The sequence below is a fragment of the Poecilia reticulata genome, chromosome 14 (assembly GCF_904066995.2).
Source record: "Poecilia reticulata chromosome 14, P_reticulata-male-v2, whole genome shotgun sequence".
Classification (NCBI taxonomy): domain Eukaryota; kingdom Metazoa; phylum Chordata; class Actinopteri; order Cyprinodontiformes; family Poeciliidae; genus Poecilia; species Poecilia reticulata.
In genome coordinates, this window is record NC_088843.1 from 17,119,642 (window position 1) to 17,144,231 (window position 24,590).

The 24,590-nt window shown below is 43.4% G+C and overlaps 1 protein-coding gene and 1 long non-coding RNA gene across 2 annotated transcripts; one reads left to right on the top strand and one right to left on the bottom strand.

The window, feature by feature from the left end:
- Positions 1–224: 224 nt before the first annotated feature.
- On the bottom strand, positions 225–4,853 carry rnft1 (ring finger protein, transmembrane 1). Its single transcript, XM_008428195.3, has 9 exons — positions 4,649–4,853; positions 3,849–4,321; positions 3,693–3,769; positions 3,496–3,596; positions 2,381–2,534; positions 2,141–2,299; positions 1,967–2,032; positions 1,769–1,870; positions 225–1,001 (listed from the first exon to the last, which is right to left on the bottom strand). Exons 1-9 carry the CDS (start codon positions 4,672–4,674, stop codon positions 867–869), a joined length of 1,293 nt encoding a protein of 430 aa, XP_008426417.2. The 5' UTR covers positions 4,675–4,853; the 3' UTR covers positions 225–866.
- LOC145554953 (uncharacterized) lies at positions 4,265–24,293 on the top strand. The gene is made up of 4 exons (XR_014091010.1): positions 4,265–4,383; positions 6,215–7,323; positions 7,408–7,689; positions 18,424–24,293. It is a non-coding gene; the product is annotated as an uncharacterized LOC145554953 (long non-coding RNA).
- The last annotated feature ends 297 nt before the right edge of the window (positions 24,294–24,590 follow it).

The window sequence follows — 24,590 nt, forward strand, 5'->3', positions numbered from 1 at the left end:
GCACGGCGGAGGGAGACGGCAATAAAGTTTTCCACTTTTTTTTTTTTTAGTGTGGAAATTTGTTCAAATTGAGAAAACATTTTTGAGGGGGAAAATAAGCTAAACTGAATGTGGTTGGATGTGTTGGTTACGTTTTCTTCATCAGAACGTCACATTTTTCAAGCAAACGGAGCAAAAGCTGTTGATCAGCGGAAATCTTCCAACAAATTGACACGTCAAAAAAATCAAATGTAAATCTTTATTCAGATAATTGATGAATAAAAGTGAAGTTTTTTAATACATAAAATAGAGCCCAATCTTTGGTCTTTACAAAAAGACAGTGAAGTCACCCCTATAGAAAAATAATTTATGTGAAAATCAATCTCAAAGCTTTAGTTTAAATCAGACATGAAAAAAGCACACCAAGATTTTTGCCCAGAGTAGAGGTTTGCCTTGTTTTACATGCATCAGTTCACCAGTGCTGGATGATAAAAAATAAAATAAAATTGTGTATTTGTTCCAAGTTTTAAATACTTGATGTGATTCTTTTAGTATCCCATGTCAAACTATTCCAGCAGAATCAATTCTGACACCTGGAAGGTTTATATTGCCATACAAGGTGAAAAAAGTGACCACCGCTCAAAAGGAAACAAATATAAAAACAAAAAATACTTTAGGGGACACGTCAAATTTCTCTGGAAGAAGAGATGAACGGGTAGAAAACCACGCCACCTTCAGGAAGCCTCGCCCTACTACCTGTCATTCTGAACTACTGAAAAACGTGCGTACAACAACTAACGCTGGTGAGGTTCGAAAAGGACAGAAAAACCCAGATTACGGAAAAACGAATACTGCCGTCCCGCACGCACACACACTGGTCTGGTGAATCAATAAATCTGCAGGTGAGGAGAAGTCGCTCCATCCCTCCACTTGTACACCTTGTCTGTCATGACAATGCGGCAGAGCGGGCAGCTCTTCTCCCGGGTGAACCACAGAGCGATGCACTTGTCACAGAACACGTGCTGCGCAGGAGAAGAAGAAAAGCAGGTTAGCAACTTGTACATTTGCAGCACTCCAGCCCCATGCGTTTTGCCGCATTAAAAACTACTAAATGTGTGATGGTTTGTTTTTGAATAATTGTCAGATTCTTGCATTGTTTTAGTTTTGAGAACTAAATAAATAATAACTATCTAGTTCTAATGCTATTTCATGATATAATTTAAATACACCAATATTGAGTGATCCAAGTCTTAAAAAGCATTTAAAAACTTTCTTCTGATGCAGAATGAAACAAATACCCAATTCTACTTAGGGATGCACCGATCCACTTTTTTAACTTCTGATACCGATATCTGAGGTTCAGTATCACTGAATTGACTTAAAACTTTTTTTTAAGCACAGATGTAAATGAGTTATTAATTTATTTGTTATCTCTGCACCAGTACAACACACTTAGATACACCAATAGCTTCACAAGCCTGGTAAAACATGTAAAAATAAACTGGAACAAACCTTTCAAATTCTTCAGAAAGTGCAATTAGGAATTCTAAATTTAATGTAAAATAAATATAGCATGACATCACTCAGAGCACAAAGCACAGAACTAGACTAAACAGATCTGCTCTTATGGATCGGATGCATCGTTACCAATACCCGATCTAGAATGTTTCCCGATATCAGGACCAGATATAAATATCGAATTGGAGCATCTCTAGTTTTTATACGTCTGAATGACCTGACAGCTGCTGATCCTGTCTGCATTAAGCCAGCTTGTGTTGTTTTCCTTTACCTGGCAGATGAGAACCCGAGGGTCTCTGTATTCTCCTTGGCAGATGGGACACACGTCTCCTGCCTCACTGCACTGAGCTCGTGTTGCTGCAGAGCCTGTATGCTGGAGCAGCATTAAAAATACAAACACACACTCACATCTGTTCGGAAGCCCTGGTTGTTACCGCTTCGATGAAGAGAGAAGGCGTTTAGCACTGACCTCGCCTGCTAGAAATATCCTCACAGTTTTCAGTAAAGACGTCCGCTGGTTGTACAATCCTAAAAGCTGAAAATGGGAAATGTTTGATGTCAGAAATCTAGACTTTGCTTCAATTAAAAAAAAAAGAGAGAGAGGAAAATAGTTACTATATGCAGCATAAATCTAGAGCCCCACCTTCAGTATGAGGTAGAATAAAGCCAACAGGACCCCAGTTGTGAGCCCAGAGACCCCGTCAGACTCCTGGTAGCTAACCAGGTAGCGGAACCACAGTGGAACAGGCGCTGTAGCTTGGTGCACTTGACCCAGTTCCTCAGTCAGCATCAGCCACCGGCCCTGCAGACGGAAACAACCCCTCAGACACAACCGCTCAACATGAATCAGCTTTTTCCTTCTCTTAAACCTGCCTGGTCATACCTGGGTTCTGTAGGTAACGAGTGCTGAGGGAACCAGCAGGATAAGGCACTTTATTCCCATAAACAGGAACTTTATAATGAAGTTGGTGATCCCGACGGCCCAAAGGATCTCCCAGAAACCCAGCGGCTCGATGGTTGGACTTAAGAAGATGAGGCTGGAAGGAAGTTGATATTCGAGTTGCACAACGTAACGCTCTTATAGTTCAGACTTCTAAAGGCTTGCACAAGTACAAACAAGAATCCTGTTACGTTTTTCCTCACATTTATGCGTTACTTTATGCAGTGGCACCCCCAAAGGGGGGATTAGGAGGGTATGGGCCCTTCTTGAAAAATGTTGGCCAGCCCACTGTCCAGTCGATCAATTAATCTATCGGTTATTCTGATTAATGAAATGAAAACAAAAATTGCACATTCTGCAAATTTTACATTAAAGCCTTTTTTCTATACAATATTGGATATAAACACAGGATTCCTTTAGTTTGGATCATTTGTAGAAAATGATTCGCCTGCAGTGAAGAAAAAAAAAATACTCCTATATGTGAAAAGCTCTTTCTGCCTGACTTTACATTAATGCAGTGTAGGGCTGATCTGTATATTTTTTTTCAGATTAACTAATTAATAACCGCATAGCAATATATACACAGGAGGAGCACATTTTCAGCTTAGCTAGTGCTGAGAATGTTCTTTCAGCAAATGGTCTTTTATGAGTCTGTATGCTCCAGTTAACAATTACTAAATTAGTTGACAACTATTTCAATAATCACAATTAATCAGATTTGTTTCAGTGCCGTTATGTATAAAGAGAGATTTTTTTTTCACTTTGTCCTCCCTAAAATCTTCACTGACCTGGTCTGCAAAGATTTTCTGGTTGTACCACTGACTTTGTGTTTATCACAAAGTCAGTGGTACAACCAGAAGGGCCCATGCCCTCCTAATCCCCCCTTTGGGGGCGCCACTGCAGGCAAATCATTTTCTAATTTAGTGTTAATAAAATACAGAACCAAGTTCAAAGAATATGAATACTTCTGCAAGCCACTGAGTCAGCTGTTCAGGTTTTAACCAAGTGTCTCGTCCACAAACAAAAAAGAAATCATGTAGTGAGTGAGTAAGCCTTACGAGAAGTAAAGTGTCTCTGAGAGAAAAGTGTAGTACAGCAGGAGCGTGGAGGAGATGAGGAAGACAAGCAGCCATATGCAGCGCAGCTTTGAGTGACGATCCTGTAGGTGTGCAAAGGAGAAAAATGTTCTGGGATTTTGAAGACAACATTGATGAATGCATCCTTCTGCAGCTTGGAAAGCAACACTGGAGCTTACCTGAAGAAAGACTTGAGTTTGAATGTTTGTATTCACATATAAAAAAGTTGTTAGGAGGCCCACCCCAACTGCTAAACCTGGGAGAAGAAGAGAAAGCGTACCGGTTGACCCATGCTCACAATTCACACTGATACCGTTATCATAACTCATCCTCACCCAGAACATGCTGGACGACCAGCTTAGCGCACAGTATGACGAGGAAGGGAAGACTTTTTTGGATCCAACGGAACAAGCAGCGAAGCTCGGTCAGCGAGGCGCAGGGCTCGCCAGAGTCCCCATCGGGGTCGGATGGGTCGAGCTCAGGCTCTGAGTTAGAGTGGAGCTGCGCCCGACTGTGTCCGTGCGAGTGAGAGTGGGCGTGGGAGTGAGTGTGGGAGTTGACCCTGGACCTCCTGGACGATGCGCCTCCATTTGAGTCTCCAGAAGCCCCGTTCATGGACACCCTGACCTCGCTGCTGTCAGCGTTGGAGGAAGCAGCAGCAGCAGCAGCAGTAACTGGTGTCCCAGTGAGAAGCTCTGGTTGCAGATTTAAGGATAAACCATTCCCTGCATGAACACCCCGTTCACTTGGATTAGGCTGCATTACAGTAGGAGACTCCCTCAGTTTCAGTGCTCTTTTGGAATCACGCCTAGAAAGAAAACAGACCATCAGACAGTGTGTGATGTTCATGATTCTGCAGCAGGAAATTAGGTACGTCAGTATTTATTTATTTATTTATTTATTTAACTTATTTTCTCAACTGTTTCGCCATATTTAATAAGACTAATTAACAAACACTGACCCTGCAAATGCCCACATAATGTTTTCAGGAGTGATTTCTATTAACGCTAGAAACTAATTCAGATACTCTTCACTTTAGCAGCTCGACAGATAACACAGCTAACACTTTCCTTACCACAGCTAGCTGTTAGCAGCTAACAGCTGTTTCCTATCAGTTCATAAAGCTCCAGCTCACCTGTCATTCTGAACCCGCAGCTTCATGATAACCTTCTGGCCGCCATTTAGTACAAAACCCGGGTTTCCAAGCGAAAGAAACGCAAAACTAAACGAAAATGAAAAGTAACGCTGAGCTGCTAGCTTCTAAGCTAAGTGGTTCATGCAAGACATTTTGACGTCGAAAGCGTCACTGACTTCTTTTCTCTCCCGTCTCCGTGAGTGTGAAATGTAGCCATACCGCCACCTACCGGAAATGTTTTCTAACTACACCTCCAACTTTGTAACAACCGAAGTGCATCAGTCTTACCACCGAGTTAAGAGTGGCGTTGCTTTTATGAATTACAGATTTGTTTTACGCCACAGCCATACATTTCTGACGCTACTGGAAACCACTGCATGGTTCTGCTGGAGAATATAATTCTCTGTTATGTTTAACAAACGAACGCTGATTATCTGTCAATTCTTTTGATTAGACATCATTTTAGTTTTGATGTTCTTGCTTGAAAACAAATCACTTCGGCTGTTTATGTAGCACCAGTCCACAACAAATGCTGCCACACTGGCACGTCGCAAGGCAAACAACTTCAACTCATATCTAAAAAGATAAAAATGAATCGTCAACATTCCAGTCTAATTTTACTTCAGCAGAACTGGTCAGTGAGCTCCAGCCTCCTCTGCATTTCCCAACACAGACTCATCTTTGCTATTCCACATCGTCCGACAGACAAACGGCAACGTTGGAATTGTCAGCTGACAGCCAAATAAGTGATCAGAGTTCTGCTATTACACACAACCACCTTTGATAACACAACAGGTGTACCTGAGCACTCAGCCTCAGATTTATTGTTCATGGTTTCGCAAACTTTTCCCCCAGTAGACCTAGATGTTTTTGAGCGAAACACTTTGAAAATGTCAAAAAATATAAGGAACAATTTAATGCCAGAAGTATCTCAGAGAGTGCAGTACTTAAAAAAATATATATATATATATTTATCTTAAAGGGAAAAACACAAAGTTATATGATGCAATGTTTGAAGAGTATGAATTATTAAGGCACAGTAGAAGTTATTTTTTGCATTTTATGTTAAGTATTAAACATTTGGCTTAAGGAGTTTATGAAATGTCTATATCAAAAGCATGTTGTTTTATCATGGCTTGTCTGAATACAGAATTATTATAATTATTTTACAGAAGTTAAAGACATTTATGTGACTGGAATTTGTAAGTATAACTCTTATGCAAGGAAAAAAATGTGTTTTGCTGTTATAATGAGTCAAAAGTAGCCCAAAGTTGCCAAATATCAAAAGTAGAAGTTTAATTCCAACCTCTGCGGTGAATTAGATGCGAGAACCAGATTCCCTTTGAATCTAGTACGTGCCGCTCCTTGGACTCTCCATACAGCATTTCTCTGACTCAGATAATTACCCCAGAAATAATTCATTCAGTGATTAAATTAACCAAAATCCTGCATTTCATTTGATTAATTTGGTTTATTGCGGCTGTCGGTGAAAGGAGTGACTGTTTTTGGAAAAAAATCTCACATCAGGAGAGGAAAGCTCAGAAAAATCTCTCTCTTTCTCTTCAGGGTGGCAAAATTGGAAAGCAGTCAAGACCGGCACACAACCTTGCAGGTTACAAGTTCAACAGATGGCACGTGTCCTGTTGACGTCTTGACAAATGATGTTTGTCTTTCTTGCCAGGCACAATGAGATCTGCTTCTCTTGGAAGACCATATCACATGAGGAAGAGCCAACCAACCAGTAATCAACAAAAACTATCATGTCACGAGGATTTAAAATCATTCAGCTCATAATCACAAATAGAACATTGCTATAAAACACCGTATTATTTGTCCAACTTGTCCTAAAAGCGATCATTTCACATTCCAAGTTCGTCAGCTAGAAGAAAATGACAGCCCGTCTCTGAATGGTCTTACTTTGAAGTCTTTACATAAGAAAAAGATTTTCCGCTGTGAACACATTGTACTGACACTGCGTGATGTCATAGCTTTGGGGCCCCTTATTGTACAGTAAGTTGGACATAACTCGCTTATTGTGGTTAGGTGTAGATTGTGGTGGAAGGATCCAAAAGTAGCACGCAGACAGGTAGAAGGGCAGTAAATAAGTCGATAAAGACCAAACTGAGCTGCTAAAATAAAGATAAACAGGCATTATATGCACAGTTTCAGTTTATCTGCAGTATTTAACTGCAAACACTTCCAGCTATATGTATTATTGCCAGAAAAAGTGTTTGCTACCTCTTTATTTTAGACATCAATCAAGTAATTTGTGTTGACTAGACAATAAGACTGGTGCATGATTTGGCTAGATAATGAGCAACACAAATAATCTCCATAATTTTTAAAAGTTTTTTTTTACTCTAGCGGCATTTATTTGACAGTCGGTCAACAGGAAAGTAGGTTAGAGAGGGGCAAAGGTCAACGGGTCGGCACTCAAACCTGTTCATGGGTCACGCACTTTACCCTTGCACCACCGTTGTGTAAATCTCCATAATATTTTAAGATGACACTTTATGTTTTAGTCAAACGATTTGTTGTGGCAATAAGCAAGATTAACTGATTTACCTTCCACTGAATAACCGTGACCCTTTAAGGCAACTTTCAGTTTCAGAGATTGTTCTTCTTCTACCTTTCCTTCACCTGGACAGAGTCGGATCTGGATATCCATCACGGAGGTAAAACGAGGTTAATGTACTGTGGCTGTGTGAGCCGTTCCCCTGCTTTGTTCTCCTCTCAGTAATTGTGTTATTGCCCGACAGGATTGTCGGTGGATCTGCGCTGACCCAGTCAAGACATCTCAGGCGAGTCTGCGGAGGGAGGTTAACCTGACACAGAAATTGCTATCTGCCAAGATGAATTGGAGCTCACCAGAGAGCAGATGAGGAGAGCAGTGACCTGACATCGTTTCTGACAGATTCTGTGCATCCCCAGCAACATCTTTCTCTGCTCCTCTCCTTCTTCACGGTGCCAGCTGCCTCCTTCTGCCGTTCTGGTCCTGCCAGACAGTCATGGAGGTGCAGTCAGCACATAAATGTCAGAGGGTGAGAATTCATTTCAGTTCAGTTCAAAATACATTATTTATATGCAAGGGAAGTTAAATGTTGCAGCTTATATCATCCAACTATATTCCAAGGGTTGCTGTGGTTGGTGATGTTGTGGGCAGAAAGGCTCTCCAGTAGCAGTCAGTGTTGCAAAAAATCTGAAGAAACCTCTTACTGAAGTCACCAACTTCAGTAAGTTATATATATATATTCCTGCACCAGAACTGAACTGATGGCTCATTGTTGCTCATATTTACTTGTTCCTTCAATTTCCAGTAGGTGGTGCTGTTTGATAAGTAATGTGCTTACTAATCAGTTCCTTGGCAGCAGAGAGGCACTACAGCAGATAATTTAACTCAGCTAATTAAAACTCAACAATAACTGGAGTGATTTAGACCTAAGATGACAGGCTGTAAATGCTGGATGCAAACACCGGTGCTTCCTTTTATATAATTATAGGTATCTGCAGCCAGTCATCACTAAACATGGAGATTTACAGCTTGCTATGCAGCTGAAACACACGCAGCCATAAACTCAAGAGAGAGCAGACGACTGCTGTCCCCACAGCACAACCGGTGAACACCGAAGGAGAAGAAGGAAAATCATTCCGCGGTGACCTTTGTGCATCGCTGCTTGTTCAAAACATATCCCATCATCCTCGCTCTGACACAAATTTCTGCCACTGCTTTTCCCTTTCATCTTCAGACGCGGCTTTTACTTCCGTCTCCGTGAGGGATGGGGAAAAAAAGAACTTATTGGCGGCGACACAGTCCCTCAATTGTCAGTGTGATCGATGTGTGCAGCCTGGATCTAGGCCACTGCATTAGTCGTGGAGGCTCTTAACCGCTCACCGTGGATACACATCACTGCTCGCATCTTGTTGCCTCTGCGGTGTAATTGTTTTGTTATTGCAGCTCAGACCGAGTCCATTTAAATGTTCGCATTGCGCAGACAGCTTAATGTGCATGACCTGGTAGGTTTGTTTAGTGTCACTACGACTAGTAGGGACACTGTGGAACATCTGACCATAAACAACATGACCCAACTTATTAAAATGGTTCATTAACTTCTACTCTAACGTATGCATGTCTGCTTTATGGAACCCATCTCCTTTAAACTTCCAGTAACTCAATAAGGCTCTCAGAGCCAAAAGCATAAGCAAACTAAAGGCACATCTTGATTGAAGGAAACCCTTTAAAGGTAGCAGGACGGATTTTTAGGAATCTTTTAACTCCATCTATTTCCGCTGTAACCAATAGAGAAAAACAAATGAGCAAAAACAAATAAAAGAACCCATGTAGGGAGGAAGCACTTTTTCATTTACCTTAAACTATAAGGTGGATATTTCACAAGTCAGAGTGAAAGCATTTTGACTTGACAAATTTTTAAGAAATCATTTTTATCCAATGAAACGCATCTGCAGCTTGTATCTTCTGTGAATTTTTGGCTGTGACACAGTTTACATCGGTGAAGTCTGTTTTAAGCCATCAGTGGTAATTTTAGTTTTAAAGAAATGACACGCGTGTGTCAGAGTGTAACTGTTGTGAAATGTTCTCAAGTTGTACCTTCAAAAGTGACCGATTAGAAATAGACACACTTGTCCGTGGAGTTTGCAGGGAAGTCGTCTTAAGTTTTAATGTATAAATTCTGTTCCAGAGGATCTGCTTTAAGATTTTATTGAAAATCACATCCATTAGGGAACATTAAGACCTTTTTAAGACCATTATGAATGGAATTTAAGACCTGCGTCTCCACAAAAATGTATGAATGTTGTCAAAGCCAAATGGTAATGCATTTGCACTTACCCTTAGCCTTGGGTAAGGCTAGCTTACCCAAGCTAGCAAGGCTATGTTAGCAGCCAGTCTCCGGTAGTGTCAACTTCTTTGAGTCACAACTCGGTGAAGATGTCTGGATACGACTCAAACTTTTACCTGACAGAAAAGTCCTGCAAGAAAAACAGTTACATAGAATATGTAGCCAACTTATTTATTTCAAAATTGATTAAGGACATTTTAAGGCCTTAATTTTAGATACAGGAATGTGAGACTTTTTAAGGACAACCTGATTGGAAGCAGGTGGAAACCTCTGAGGGGAGATGCCAACAGTTGAAGACAAGATACATTTTCATAACGTTATAGTGATGTGATCAGTTATAATTTAATGTAACCAACATAGTTTTGTTTTCTCTCATTGAACATGAACAGAAGTAGTTAAACGTGGGCCCACAGGACGTGACGGCAAGAGCAAACGATTAAGACGTCACAGAAATAACAAAGCTGACACTCACTCCAAATGTAAAAAAAACATGTCTTATTTGTTTAATTTTAAAAATAAAATACATTTAAAACATTGAAAAGAATCAGAAATTTGTTGTAAATCAAAAGCATTTAAGATGCTCAAAAAGCATTATAAATGTTTAAAAAGTATATTTCTAATATACATAATGTGCAAAATAAAATTTAAAAAGGTGGTCCTATGAAAGCTCGTAAGCTTCCCGATAAGCGTCTGCCCAAGACCTCATCCGATTAATGGCCGGCCCTGCTTCGAAAGACGACAGCAGCTTCAAGCACCGATCACAATGACCTCAAACTACTTTGGAAAAGAAGGAAGAAAAAAAAAAAACTTCTGCGTTCCTTTAAGAAGCAGCATGATGCTTTCTATTGATGGCGTGTAATATCTCAGCAGAAGTCCTCCTCCTCCTCCTCTCTCCTCTGGTAGCTGGAGGCCAAAAGCCTGGGCTGCTACGCCAGTCCTAATAAATCCCCAGCTGAGAGTGGCGGCGGCAGCAGCAAGCCTGCATTCTTCAGGAGCCAGCACTTCCCTTAATCCGCCCCAGAGTTTGGAGCAACAGTTGGCCTTGCTGGCGGCGATGGGAGAGGAGAGGAGAAGAGAGGAGCGGAGGAGAGGAGGGGATTCCTTAGCGACAAGAGCGTGATGCGTTTGCAAAAACACCGGGAATGGTGGAATTGGACACGCTCAGACTCCTGCTCTCCCTTAAGTGGGCTTGTGTAAAAGATTCACAGGCTGATTTTGGCAGATGTGTTCGCTTTCTCCAGCGCCTTGTGCTAAACACAGAGACAATCAGAAAGCATTACCCCACCTGCCACACTGGATTTTTTTTTTTTCCATGATGTTTGACAGCTCTGTCCCCTCTGGTGTGTATGTGTGTGTGTGTGTTTGTGTTGGAAAAAGCAAAACGATGAAAAAAAAAAAGAAAAGAGGAAATGCCTTGCAGATGTGTGCAGTAATGTAGCCTCTTGTGTCAGCGAGGAGATTTTGTTGCTTATGAAACTGTTCTGTCTTATAAATGACTTTTAAGGGTTTCTTACGCTGTGTGGGACACCTTAAATCTATTTCCATCCCTATAAGTGCATCCCATTAGCTGACTGTGAGGCTCATTAACAGGCTGATGGGTGAGAGACCCTGGTCAATAAGCAGGGTTACGTGGAGATATACAGCTGACACAGCCGGTGCACTCTGTACAGCAGAGATCAGACCCCCGTGAATGAATCCCTCTCTCCTGGTCTCTGGTTTCAATTGATTGCTTTAATTTGGCCTGTAATGAGTAGGAGGCATCCTGCCTGCAATTAGTGCATGTGTACGTCTGAGTGCATGTGTAAGTCTGCGTGTGTGTGTGTGTGTGTGTAAGGGTGTATTCATGTGGGCTGAGCTTAATTACTGCAGTGGGTGGATGCAGTGTGGCCCGGCAAGAACCTGCAGGAATGGGAGGATCCAGCGCTGACACCTCCACCCACACTGAAGGGCTTAATGTACCTTTAATGTACCTTCCTGAATACGGGCAAGAATCTGACGTTTTCCTTAGCTTTTAATGCCATTAATCTTTGAAATTATGAGGCGAACCCTTTACAAGCGACTCGCAGCTAAAAGGAGAATTTGTGGCCCCTAAACTTTCTCGCTCTTTGTGTCACATTAAAACCGCAAACTGCGTGCTATTTTGGAGACGTTACATGACAGACTAAAGGAAAGGAGAGCATAAAAGTGAAGCTGAACTTTTTTTTTTTAACTTTTGGTTTTCAATTTATTTCTCAAATAGAATTCACAAAAGCGTGGAATTCATTTGTAGTAAGTTCCCGTTAACAGAGATGTGAACTCTTTCCTTCGGACAAAAAGTGCCTTTCTCAATTTAAAAAAAAAATATATTTTTACAGTGTAGTGTGTAGCCTGTAAAAGAATCTCTCACTACCAAGGCAGCCAGTGATTCCACGTGACACACAGTGTCCGTTTATACTTGAGCACCCGCCCCCTAAAATATCCGTGCACTCCACTTGTCCATTACTAATACTAACACCCTGAAATAAAATCTAGCGCAACCAGGTTCCTTTAGGGCATATTCCATTCTGTGAAGTATAAATCCGACTGTTCTGTGAAGGACTCTGCTGTTTGTCAGAGAGCGTTAGTGGACAAACAGCATCATGAAGAAACAAAGAACACAGCAGGCAGGTCAGAGAGAAAGTTGATAAAACCACACACCAAGCTTTGAACATCGCTCAGTGTTCTGTCCAATCCGTCATCTGACACCGAAAAGAGTGTGATACAAGTGTAAACCTTCGAAGGCACGGACGTCCATTGACAGGAAAGCTATTAATTGCACACTCCACAAATCCAGTGTTCATAAAAACGTAACAAGGAGAAAGCTACTGTATATTGCTGAAACCAAACCATCTGCTGGTCGCCACAGGCTATGTAAGTGGAAACATGTGGAAGACGCGGTTTTTCTCAGATGAGGCGAGAATTTTGGCTAACCCTGCGCATCACCAGGAATAAACCGTTATCACTGGAAAGCACGGTGAAGGCAGCATCATGCAATAGGTACAGGAAAGCCTCTGTCAGGGTCTGTGTTTTTTCCCCTTTTTGTTTCTTAGTTTGTTTTCTTTAGTTTTAGTTTTATTTTATCACTGGTTTCTGAGCCGCTATTCCTCGGACACCCACGAGATGTCACCCATGTGCTACCCCTGGGAAGCGGCGGGGTTCAACCTGGGCGCACCCCTGAAGCTCGTTTAGAGGGCGTGGATCCTGGATATAAGCAGCAGCTCCGCTCCTTCTCATCGCCTGAGTGTTTGCTTACCTCGGTAACAGATCGTTCCAGAGAAAGGCCCTCTGTTATCTTCACTGTTTCTAACTCCTTGAACACAATCCACAATCAGAAGGGTGATTTCAGATCAACATGCATTAATTCAGTCCCACGACGCAGCTCTGAGAGAGCTGGGAAACCGCCAAGCCGAAACTAACCGACAATTAACTGAACTTTCTACTTTTCTACAGAACTCAGCTCAACAGGGTTCTAATCATTCCTCCACTTCCTCGTCGGCTCCACCAGCAACTCCGGATCCACCTGGCCACTCCGGGTTTTCAGAAATCCGCCCGGCAACTCCCGAGAGGTTTACAGGTGACATAAGCAAGATTCAGGGATTTATTCTTCAATGCACAATAGTATTTAACCATTCGCCACAGAGTTTTCCCCACGATAACGCTAAAATATCATATCTATTGTCCCTGCTGACGTGCCGAGCCCTAGAGTGGGCTGAAGCCCGATTCTCCGAGGCATCCAATTATGGATGTACATACCCTGAGTTCCTAGCAGAGTTTAAGCAGGTTTTCTGTCAAGAAACCGTAAAGACGACAGCTTCCAGGGAACTGCATGGTCTCAAGCAGGGTAGGAAAAGTGTTTCTGACTTCGCTATAGATTTCAGGATCAAAGCCGCCGCACTCAAAAGTGCCTTTTTTCACGGTTTGAGTGAGCACATAAAGGACGAGCTAGCCACATTAGACGAACCACAGTTATTGAACGATTTCATCAACCTAGCCATAAGATTAGATAATCGTATCAGTGCCAGGGCACGGGAACGAATCCGCCAAGGCTCACCTCCTCGTGTTTCCCGAGCCGGAAATCGCTCGACCGTCCAGCAGTTGCTACCTCCTCCTCCCGCTCACGAGCCCGATCCCATGCAACTGGGAAACGCCAGACTCACACCTGAGGAGCGCCAGAGGAGGATGCGCTCAAGGCTCTGCCTTTACTGCGGTGAACCTAATCACATTATCGCAAATTGTCCCGTTCGTTTAAACCCACAGGTCCGGCAGTGAGAGCGGGGGAACTGCCGGAACCCACTTCAACTACACCCCGCCTCATCATACCGGTCACCCTATTTCACCACCATGACTCACTGCCCTTATCGGCTCTCATTGACTCTGGGTGTGAACAGAATTTGATTAACACTGACGTAGTTCATCAGTTCTCTGTCGAGGTAGAACTGTTACCTCTCCCTCTACGAGTCTCAGCCTTGGATGGGAGGAACCTACCCCAAGTCACCCACCGGACCAAACCTCTGCGCCTTCTAATTTCTGGTAATCACACTGAAGAGATAATTTTCTATGTTTTCCCTACATCCAGCTCACCCATAGTCTTAGGCCTTTGACTGGTTGTTTACTCACAACCCCCAAATTGATTGGGTAGAGGGCAAGGTTGGTTCCTGGTCCACCAGGTGCCACTCCACATGTCTCCGTTCCGCCGTTCCTGTGCAGAGCTCGAGTCCAACCCCTGCAGATGGAGATTCCCCAGATGTCTCCGGCGTACCCAGTGAGTACCACGACCTAATAATGATTTTCAGTAAAGACGAGGCTCTCTCTCTGCCACCTCACAGACCCTACGACTGCGCCATCGACCTCCTGCCTGGGGCTCCCCTACCTAACAGTAGGCTTTATAAAATCTCCAGAGCCGAGCGACAGACTATGGAGGATTACATCAACCAGTCTCTGGCTGCTGGCATCATATGCACCTCTTCCTCCCCGCTGGGGGCCGGCTTCTTCTTCGTTGGAAAGAAGGACGGTTCCCTAAGACCTTGCATTGATTATAGAGGACTCAACCAGATCACCATTAAAAATAAGTACCCGCTACCTCTGCTCTCCTCAGCTTTCGAGCCCGTCCAGGGAGCAACCATTTTCTCTAAGTTAGACCTCAGGAACGCTTATCATCTGCTCCGGATTAGAGAAGGTGATGAATGGAAAACCGTGTCTAAGACTCCTATGGGCCACTACGAGTATCTGGTTATGCCCTTTGGGTTATCCAACTCACCATCCTTTTTCCAAGCGTTAGTAAATGATGTCCTCAGAGATTTCATCAACGTTTTTGTGTTCGTCTATCTAGACGACATATTAATCTATTCCAAGTCCCTCGTTGAGCACCAGAAGCATGTCCGCCTGGTGCTACAAAGGCTACTAGAGAACAAACTATATGTTAAAGCAGAAAAGTGCGAGTTCCATCTTCCGTCTGTCACCTTCCTGGGATATGTCCTCGAGAGCGGGCAGGTAAGAGCAGCGGAGGATAAGGTTAAGGCAGTTCTGGACTGGCCCCAGCCTGAGACCCGAAAACAGCTCCAACGTTTCCTTGGTTTCGCCAACTTTTATCGAAGGTTTATCCGGAACTACAGCCAGACTGCTTCCCCCCTGACAGCTCTTACCTCCACTAAAAGGGTTTTTAGCTGGACCCCACAAGCCGAGGCAGCTTTTGTGGAGCTCAAGTCCTGGTTCGCTAGAGCCCCTGTTCTCATCCAGCCCGACCCCAGTAAGCAATTTGTAGTCGAGGTTGATGCCTCTGATACTGGGGTTGGTGCTGTCCTATCCCAAACGACCGACCAAGACCATAAACTGCATCCTTGTGCCTTCTTCTCCCGCAGGCTTTCCCCCGCCGAGAAGAACTATAACGTGGGGGACAGAGAGTTGCTCGCCATCAAGCTGGCGCTGGAGGAGTGGCGTCATTGGCTTGAGGGAGCAGAACACCCCATAATCGTATGGACCGACCACAAAAACCTGTCCTACCTCCAGACGGCCAAAAGATCCAACCTGCGCCAGTCACGCTGGTCCCTGTTCTTCTCGAGGTTTAACCTCTCAATCTCCTATCGCCCAGGGTCCAAGAATGTCAAGCCTGACACGCTGTCCCGAGTCTACTCCCCTGACGACTCGGAGGATGCCCCCGCTTCCATCCTTCCTCCCAGCTGCACCATAGGCGTGGTCACCTGGGAGATGGAGGATATAATCCGCCAAGCACAGCGTACTGAACCTCCTCCGGAGTCCTGCCCACCAGGTAAATTGCATGTTCCCTCCGCAGTCCGCTCCTGCTTTCTACATTGGATTCATGCCTCCAAGTTCTCGGCTCATTCCGGCATCAGTCGCACTATAGGACTGATAAATCGCAGATTCTGGTGGGAGTCCATCCACAAGGAAGTCAAAGAATGAGTCTGTCTGCGCACGTAACAAGTCATCTAACCAACCTCCTGGAGGCCTGTTTCAGCCTTTACCCATACCCAAACGTCCGTGGTCCCACGTCGCAGTTGATTTTGTTACTGGACTCCCCATCTCTAAAGGTATGACCACCATCTTCACTATAATTGACCGTTTCTCCAAGGCTTGTCATCTCATCCCACTCAGAAAATTACCCACCGCTGCTCAGACCGCTAAGCTTCTCTTTAAACATGTTTTCAAACACCATGGGATTCCACAGGATATCCTTTCCGATCGTGGGCCCCAGTTTGTTTCTCAGGTCTGGCGTCAGTTCTGCTCCGCCTTGGGGGCTAAGGTGGCCCTCAGTTCCGGGTACCATCCCCAAACCAATGGACAGGCAGAACGCATGATCCAGGAGCTTGAGACCACCCTGCGATGTCTCACCTCCTCCAACCCCGATGACTGGGACCAACACCTTCACTGGGCAGAGTACGCACATAACAGTCACATTTCCGCTGCCACTGGTTTCTCACCTTTTGAAATAGTCCTGGGCTACCAGCCGCCACTGCTCGAATCGGACACCTCGGTCACGTCGGTCCAACATCACATCCGCAAGGTGCGTAAGGTCTGGAAGGATACTATCACCGCTCTCAACAACACATCCGCTACTAATAAAAGGCTCTCTGACCGGCGAAGGACTCCTGCACCGACTTACTCCATGGGACAGAAGGTATGGCTGTCCACACACGACGTTCCCCTCAAGTCTATGTCCAGAAAGTTGTCTCCTAGGTTCATCGGGCCATTCGAGATACTGGCACTCGCTGGCCCCGCAGCGGTGCGATTACGACTCCCTCCGTCCTTGCGCATCCACCCGACCTTCCATGTGTCCCAGATAAAACCAGTACGCTACAGTGAACTCTTTATTTATTGTGGATAGCACCCTCATTAGGGATTATTGGGACTCTCAACCCTCATCCTCTGCTAGGCCGCCAGGTGGCGTCCATTAAGGGGGGGTACTGTCAGGGTCTGTGTTTTTTCCCCTTTTTGTTTCTTAGTTTGTTTTCTTTAGTTTTAGTTTTATTTTATCACTGGTCTCTGAGCCGCTATTCCTCGGACACCCACGAGATGTCACCCATGTGCTACCCCTGGGAAGCGGCGGGGTTCAACCTGGGCGCACACCTGCAGCTCGTTTAGAGGGCGTGGATCCAGGATATAAGCAGCAGCTCCGCTCCTTCTCATCGCCTGAGTGTTTGCTTACCTCGGTAACAGATCGTTCCAGAGAAAGGCCCTCTGTGATCTTCGCTGTTTCTAACTCCTTGTTGTCTCCCTCGTCAGATTATCCAGCCGTCTCCTCGTTGTTCCCAAGAGACCAGTTCATCCCGAGTGTTGTGTGAGTCAATTTCCCCGCTGTGGATCACCTACCTCCTGTGTCTTCCCCCGACGCTACCGGTGTTACCGGTCAGACGCCACCCCTCGTGTGTTCGTCTTCCCCTCTTCGTGGATCCTTCTCCGGTGGATTCCCCTTCGGAGCGTTCCGGGTCAGGAGACCCATGTCCGAACCTCACCGGAGAGAAGGGATTACAAGAACCGGAGCCTACGGCCGTTAATTATCACTGTCCGCTCTCAAACGAGCCATACTCACACAAACCCAAGCCGATCACTCCCTCCTTCTCAAGTAAGCATTCTCTGATTATTTCTGGACAACAAATTTCCTCGCAGTTTCTAACCTTGTGCCTCCCATCGGCAGTAAGACGACCTGGTCCTCCGCTCCAGTATTCTTCCCTCTCTCCATTCTCCCCCTGACTTCAATAAACCATAATTGTACTTTTATTCGTCTCTTCTGGTCGTGTTCTTGCATGTGGGTTCGAAAGATTAATACCAACATGACAGCCTCCAAGACTTAAGGATGGGGCTGTGAGTCACATAGTAAGACAGCGACGCTGAACATACAACAAGATGTTCTATGGATTGTTTCAGATTAGACAATATTTATGAGCCATTTTGCTGAAAAATTGTGTTCTCTATCCGATCGGGCTAAGGTCTCTTAAAAAAAGAGAAGGCAACCATTTCAGTCTCTTGACGTAAGAAGCCGGTGGAGACACACACCAAAACACTTGAATCTCAATGAGACAACCGGTATAAACAAAGGTCAAATAAAAGATACAAATGACAGGCTTCTTGGTATTTCCAGGTCTTTTTGTTTGCAAGTCAACACTACATAATTATTTCATAAAACCTGTGTTTGTTTTCTTGCTTTCCAGGACGACTCTGACTGTTCAAACGAGCTACTTGTCTTTGTAGATTGGCGCAGCAGAAGCGCTCGCCCAAACAACGAGGAATTCCCACAGTCGCTAACTCTAAATTACAACAACATGCTAAACTGCCTGGGATAAGAGCTGGGGATCTGAGGAGATCATGTCCTCTGCATAACAAACACCAAGAGCCATCCTCCCTCTGTCTCTCATTTGTCTATCCGTCTGTGCTCTTTATCTTTCAAAGGAATCGTGTTTGTGTCTCTCCTTGGAGGGCAGGAACGGGCCGCAGCTCCCTCAGGACGCCGTGATGGTGGGCAGAGGTTGATTTGCTCTGCACTCCCGGTTCTTCATGAATGTTCGCTCTGGAAAGTTTTCTCAGTATTGCCCGACACTAATTCTGCCTTCAGACACGCCGAGAACACTGGCTTCGTTGCATCCGTACTGGGAAGAAATTAAAAAATTCAGTTGGTGTAACGATGTGATGGTCTTTGTGATTTTGACAACGACCGTGCAGAACATCTTCTTCCACAACCGAGACGGAATAAATCAGCAGATTGCGTGACTCTCAGAAACACACAATATTCTAAGGTTTTTCTGCTAGGTTCGAACTTGGTAAACGTTTGAAATGAATTGATTCCTGAAACCTTTATATTGTTTCCGTTGCCCTTTATGCTGTTTGCACGTCTTGAACGCAGTTTATGCTGTCGTACCAGAAAATATTGAAATCGTTCCATATCAACATGAGAAATAATTACTGTTATCAATGCCATTGTTATAATTCAGTGAATTTGTGAATTAGCACTGCATTATGATATAATGATTCAGAAAGAATTTCAACATGCTAAAAATTATCATCCACCCACTCCTTTGAACGTAAATATACTTATCTACTGTTTTTCTTTTGCTTGCTTTTGTTTTAAAAGCAAGCAAAAGATGTTCTTTGCATATACCTTTGTTTATCCTTTTATTACACTATGTTTGATAAAACCAAACTCCATCGCTGATTGTTAAGTGTTCTTGAACTCTCATGTTGAAATATTAACAGGTTCACTTGTAAACCTTGTAACGGTGCCACAAACTACGCAGTTATTAATCCTCATCCACTTGGTTAAAATGTGGTTGTGTGATTGTTCATATTCACCTTTACTCACCGTCTAATCTTTAGAGTAAAACCAAGTTTTGTTTTGTTTCACCGCGATGCGTCTGCTGTAGAGCCATCATAGTTGTTACCTTCCTACTCATTTCCGCTTGATTCTCATCTCCCTCCAGTTCTCCATCTGGGCTTTCTCCCATTGACGTGGATTTCGCTGGTAGATTTTCAACCGGGCCAATCGGCAAACAGAAGAAATTGCAAACGACGACGACGTCGATTCTCTGCGCTGTTTTAGGATTGTAGTCTGCTGATTGTAGTTTTAGCAACGGTAGCAGAGGAAGTGGACGAAGCTGTTGAGTTCATGTTGGCTACGGCTCCAAATTCTGAATCAACGTCGACAGCCGCCTCGTTCGGCCAAACGCCGGCAACTGGGTATAATTTAAAACTTCAGCAAACTTCAACAATGGACTCTAGAAAGCCGAGTCCATTCTGTATGAATTGAAACTGTTTTTATACTTTAAATGTTGTCCTTTATTAGATTAAGAAAAGTAGTCTCCTCCTTCAGAATGACTTAATACATTTGAGACAGATACCAAAAATAATACAAGAATATAAGTGTCATTCTTAACGGCTACATAAAATTTTCCCTTGTCTAAAAGTTTTCATGATTCCCTAGGAATGAATGAATGAACGAATGAGATATTTTATTACTAGATAGACGTTTAGAAACCTGAATGTCCCTTCAAGGGGTAAAAGTTATGCCTCTTAACTCCTTTTGTCCAATGACGTCCTTGATAGGATTAGCATGACTAAAGGGTCTTAATATATGGAAAATATTTTAAATGTGTGATGGTTAGTGTCTATGCCTCATTAATGACAGAGTCCAATTATTTGTTCAAAATCTCCTGGCTCCAGTAGGACTAACCTCCACCTCAGCTTAATTATGTTTGAGCTCTTTCATGCTAATTTCCAGCGCAAAGCAGGCCTCCTAATGACGCTGTGTGCTTGATTGCTCTAAGGATCCTCTGCCAGTAGGATGCATATCATTTGCTTTTCTCTGTCATTAAGGAAATAATCTTATGGAGATTGCCAAAAGCTAATTACACTAGCCACTGCTGGAATCTTCAGTGCGGCATACAATAAAACAGCTGTGCAGGTAAAGCTGACAAGCTTTTAGCGGAGCCGTTCACCTCTCCGCTCTTCCTTTATAATCCTCATGAATATTGCTGACTTTGTTCGACAGAAATAGGAAATATATTTCATTTACCGCTGCTCGACGCCGCAGGCTCGGCTGACCTTGCATCCTTCCTCCGTTTTTATAAGTCGGGTTCGGGAAGGACCTGCGTTCCTCGGAAGGTTAAAGACGGAATACTTCAGCGTCGGTATCATGAACGAACCGCTCGTGGTGTGTGCAGGTGCAGCGCGACAATATGACTCGATAAAGGGACGCTGCGGGTGAAAAATGGTGTTTTCCTCGCAGATGCCGGTTATTAAAACATACAGTGTGCTGTATACTGTGAAACAATCCCCGCATCTGCATATTCCTCGGTGTGGGTGTAGACATTAAACAGCTTCGACTGAAATTAGGCTCATTGGTCAGAATATGTTTTGTGATGAATTCCGTAACTTGTCATAAAAGAGCCATTTTATTTGCATCGTCCCGGATATCTAGAGGTGTTTACTTAGAAACGTCATTTAAGGCGTTGGTTTTGGGAAAGATTTTCTTGATGCTTTGCTAAAGTTGAAATTGGCTTGTTAATATGTCTGAATAAAATAAAAAGCCAGAGCTGCAGAGGCAATTTCCAAATTTAAGATGTAATAATCAGCAGCCAGTAGGTATGTTTTGCAATCTGTTGCTAACATAGCCAACGAGACATTGGACACTTTAGATTGGAGCTGCCATTTTAGTCATGTGTTACGAGCATCTTTCTGAAATGATGTTCGCATAAACTCTTATTTTCAAAACCTTTCATCAATAAAAACCTAAAGGAAAAAAAAATGCTGTGAATGTATATTACAGCTGTAATTGCAGTAAAACCATCTGTCTCCATAATGAAAATGAAATTTTGCTAATTCGTCTTTGCAAAATAGCTCAACCTCAATCAAACCGAATAGAAAATGTTTAACTTTGGCTTTAAGTTCTCAACTGCATTTAAAGCTTTACTTTAACTGAGCCATACTAGCACATGGACATTGACCTAAACATCTACAGTAGGATTCAGTGTTAAGAAAAGTAAGTAAATCTTTAAGCAAGTAATTAAACGTAATTCACATTTGATTGATGTGGTGCATAATAAAGACATAAAACATTGAAACTGTAAAAATGCTGCATATATAAAATATGACTTAAAAGAAATTTCACTATGTAATTTAACGCCTTTAAATTAGGCCTCTGTCTCTTTAAGAAACTCCTGCTCTTTCTGAAACTCCGCCTTCAGGAAATCCTCACAACATGGCTCCTCCATTAACCGTTTAACAATTTTTTTTTTTACCAGCTTTGCAGTGAGAAGAAGAGCTCAGCAGATGTGCAATTCCACCAGGTGCTTGCTAATTGCTGCTGGCTAGTCTGAAGGAGCTGAGTGGGGGAGTCCTGGGAAAGGGCTCCTCTGTGAGGTGGAAACTGCAGCTCTTAAGAGGAGCTTCGTCCGGGCAGATGGGCTCAGTCCCCCGAGCGTTTTGCAAGGCTGAATGGTTGCCGTGGAAGACTAAAGTAAACATGGATGAAAGAATCAAAGCAACACTCCAGGTATGCTTTGATTATATCATGATATAAAGCTTAAAAAAAAAGATTTTACATAATACCGCCCCTTTAAAAAGGCTGTAATGCTAGGCTAATTGCCTTTCACCAAGGAGATCCTGGGTTTAATGCGTTTGCATTCCTGGGTTCTCTCTGGGTGCTCCGGCTTCCTCTCACTATTTACAATCAAACTTTTGAAACAATATAAGACATAACATACAATAGGTGGCTGCAAATGTAGAAGTGGACTGTATCAAAAGATCGTATTTTTTTTGTAGAAGACCCATTCAAAAATGACTAACAGTTTCCAGATCTGATAACTTGATAGGCATGTGGTTTACAACAAGGCAACATTCATTGAAAATATACAGGATGCAATCTCTGTAATAGGTGGCTAACTTGTTTAACACCATATACAAACTGCATTAAGTGTATTAAGAGACAAACATACACACTGATATGCAGCACGAAATGAGTAACCACACATGTGTGTGTGTGCGTGTGTGTGTGCGTGTGTGTGTGTGTGTGTGTGTGTGTGTGTGTGTGTGTAGGGGTGTGGGGGTGTGTGTAGGGGTGTGTGTGTGCATCTCATTTCAGCCTCCACCTACAGCCTCTGTGGGTGTGATTGACTTTTTCATTTTGTTTGTGTAAGCTGATTTTTTGTTGTTGTTGCTGTTGTTGCCTCTGAGACGTGGCCTATCCGCCGCCTCCAGCTGTGAGCTTTAACCCACAAGCTCCTGTGAGACGTGTGACCCACCGCGTCAAATCCACACACACCCACACACACACGCACGCACACACCCACCCACCCGCACGCACGCACGCACGCACGCACGCACGCACACACACACACACACACACACACACATATCTCTAACATCAAGCTCTTATTTATGCAATAAGCTCCCAAAATTTACATACATTACCATAGATCACGCATGTTAAGGCTGCCAACAAGGTCACGGCTTGATGCATTTCCTCATATTAAGATAACATGTATGATATGGCGGCGCAACATCCATTGTAGCGTTCACCACCCATTTCCTTAACGACTCAGATTTGACTGTGTGTGTTGACAAAATCCTGCTAACGGTATGACATGTGAAATGCACGGGCCTTATTATCACATAATTGCAGGGTGCACCAGCGAGGACGTCTCTGTGAGACTAAGAGCCCTAATGCTAAACAATGGGCCCTCTGTTCCCTCACTGGAGGTATGTAAGGGCACGAAAAAAGAGGAGTGGGATGGATGAGGCCAGTGATGTCTTTCTCGTTGTCCTTCTATCACTAGTTAATACAGCCATTATTAGACAGCCATGCTGATTGGGTTCACCCCCCGCCCCCGCCCCCCTCCAATCCCCACCATGGTTTCTTTCAGGACTGAATGTAGCGATTCTCCAAGATGGCAGCAGATCTAATCCCACTTCCTGCTTTGAATCCAGACAGAAGGGAAAGCCGTGGATAATTTGCCTCTCCTCTCTGCTCTGTCTCTAACTGAGATGGATGCAGAAGAGCTTCCTATATATCTCACTTCATGTGTCTGCGTGTGTGCGTGCGTGTGTGTGTGTGTGTGTGTGTGTGTGTGTGTGTGCCTTAAGCAAGAAATGCTTTAATCTGTGTCTTAAAACTGAGTCCGGTGTGGCAGGGGGAGAGCATAATCTGATTTAAAGCATGTCAAGGATTTTGAATAATTTCCTCATTACCTCCACCCCATATTTCATTTAACATGAACAAGGAGAACATTTTTCTGTGTGTGTGTGTGTGTGTGATACTTTTTGTGCATGTCACACATATGTAGAAGACAGTCTAATTTCTTCCTGCTTGAGGAGGATGGAGTTACTCCTTGCATACTTCTTCTCTCACTTTGCCTCCCTCACCAACCCTCTGAGAGCTACAGCTGTCACAGTGTCACTTTTCCCATCTATAATTGAGGAGTGTGCACAGCACACAGCCTGTGAAACCATGTCAACTACTGCCACTTGCTTCTGTTAAATAATCTGGCAGAACCAACACTCCGGAAGGGCTCGTGTTGCTGCCTATGCAATCACCCCCACCCACCCTGGCCCTTCCTCACCCATATTAGTCCGGTTTCTAACCCCCAGTTTGTCTCAACTGTCTGAGATCCAGTCAAAAAGTGTTTGACTTTTCCTTTCATCATCCTTTCGAAACTCTCCTGCTTAACTATGTTGATGAATAGTCGGAGGTAAAAGAGAGATGAGAAAACGTATCAGGGCCGTTGTAGACAGAAAAAACAGAAGGAGCGATTTTTTTTTTTTTGCAAAAAAAAAAAGGAAAAAATTTTTTAAAAAAAAAAAAAAAAGAAAACAGAAGAAACCAAGGAGAGAGAGAAAAAAAGGAAATTTCAGAATTTCCAATTTTGAAACTTGAAAATTTCCGTGTTCTTCCAAGAAATTATTTATATTGCCCTGAGATTAATCTAAAAATTTCTGGGAGCAAATTTTTAGTCATATATATCATATATATATATATATATATATATATATATATATATATATATATATATATATATATATATATATATATATATATATGATTTCTGAGATTTATCTAACAATTTGAA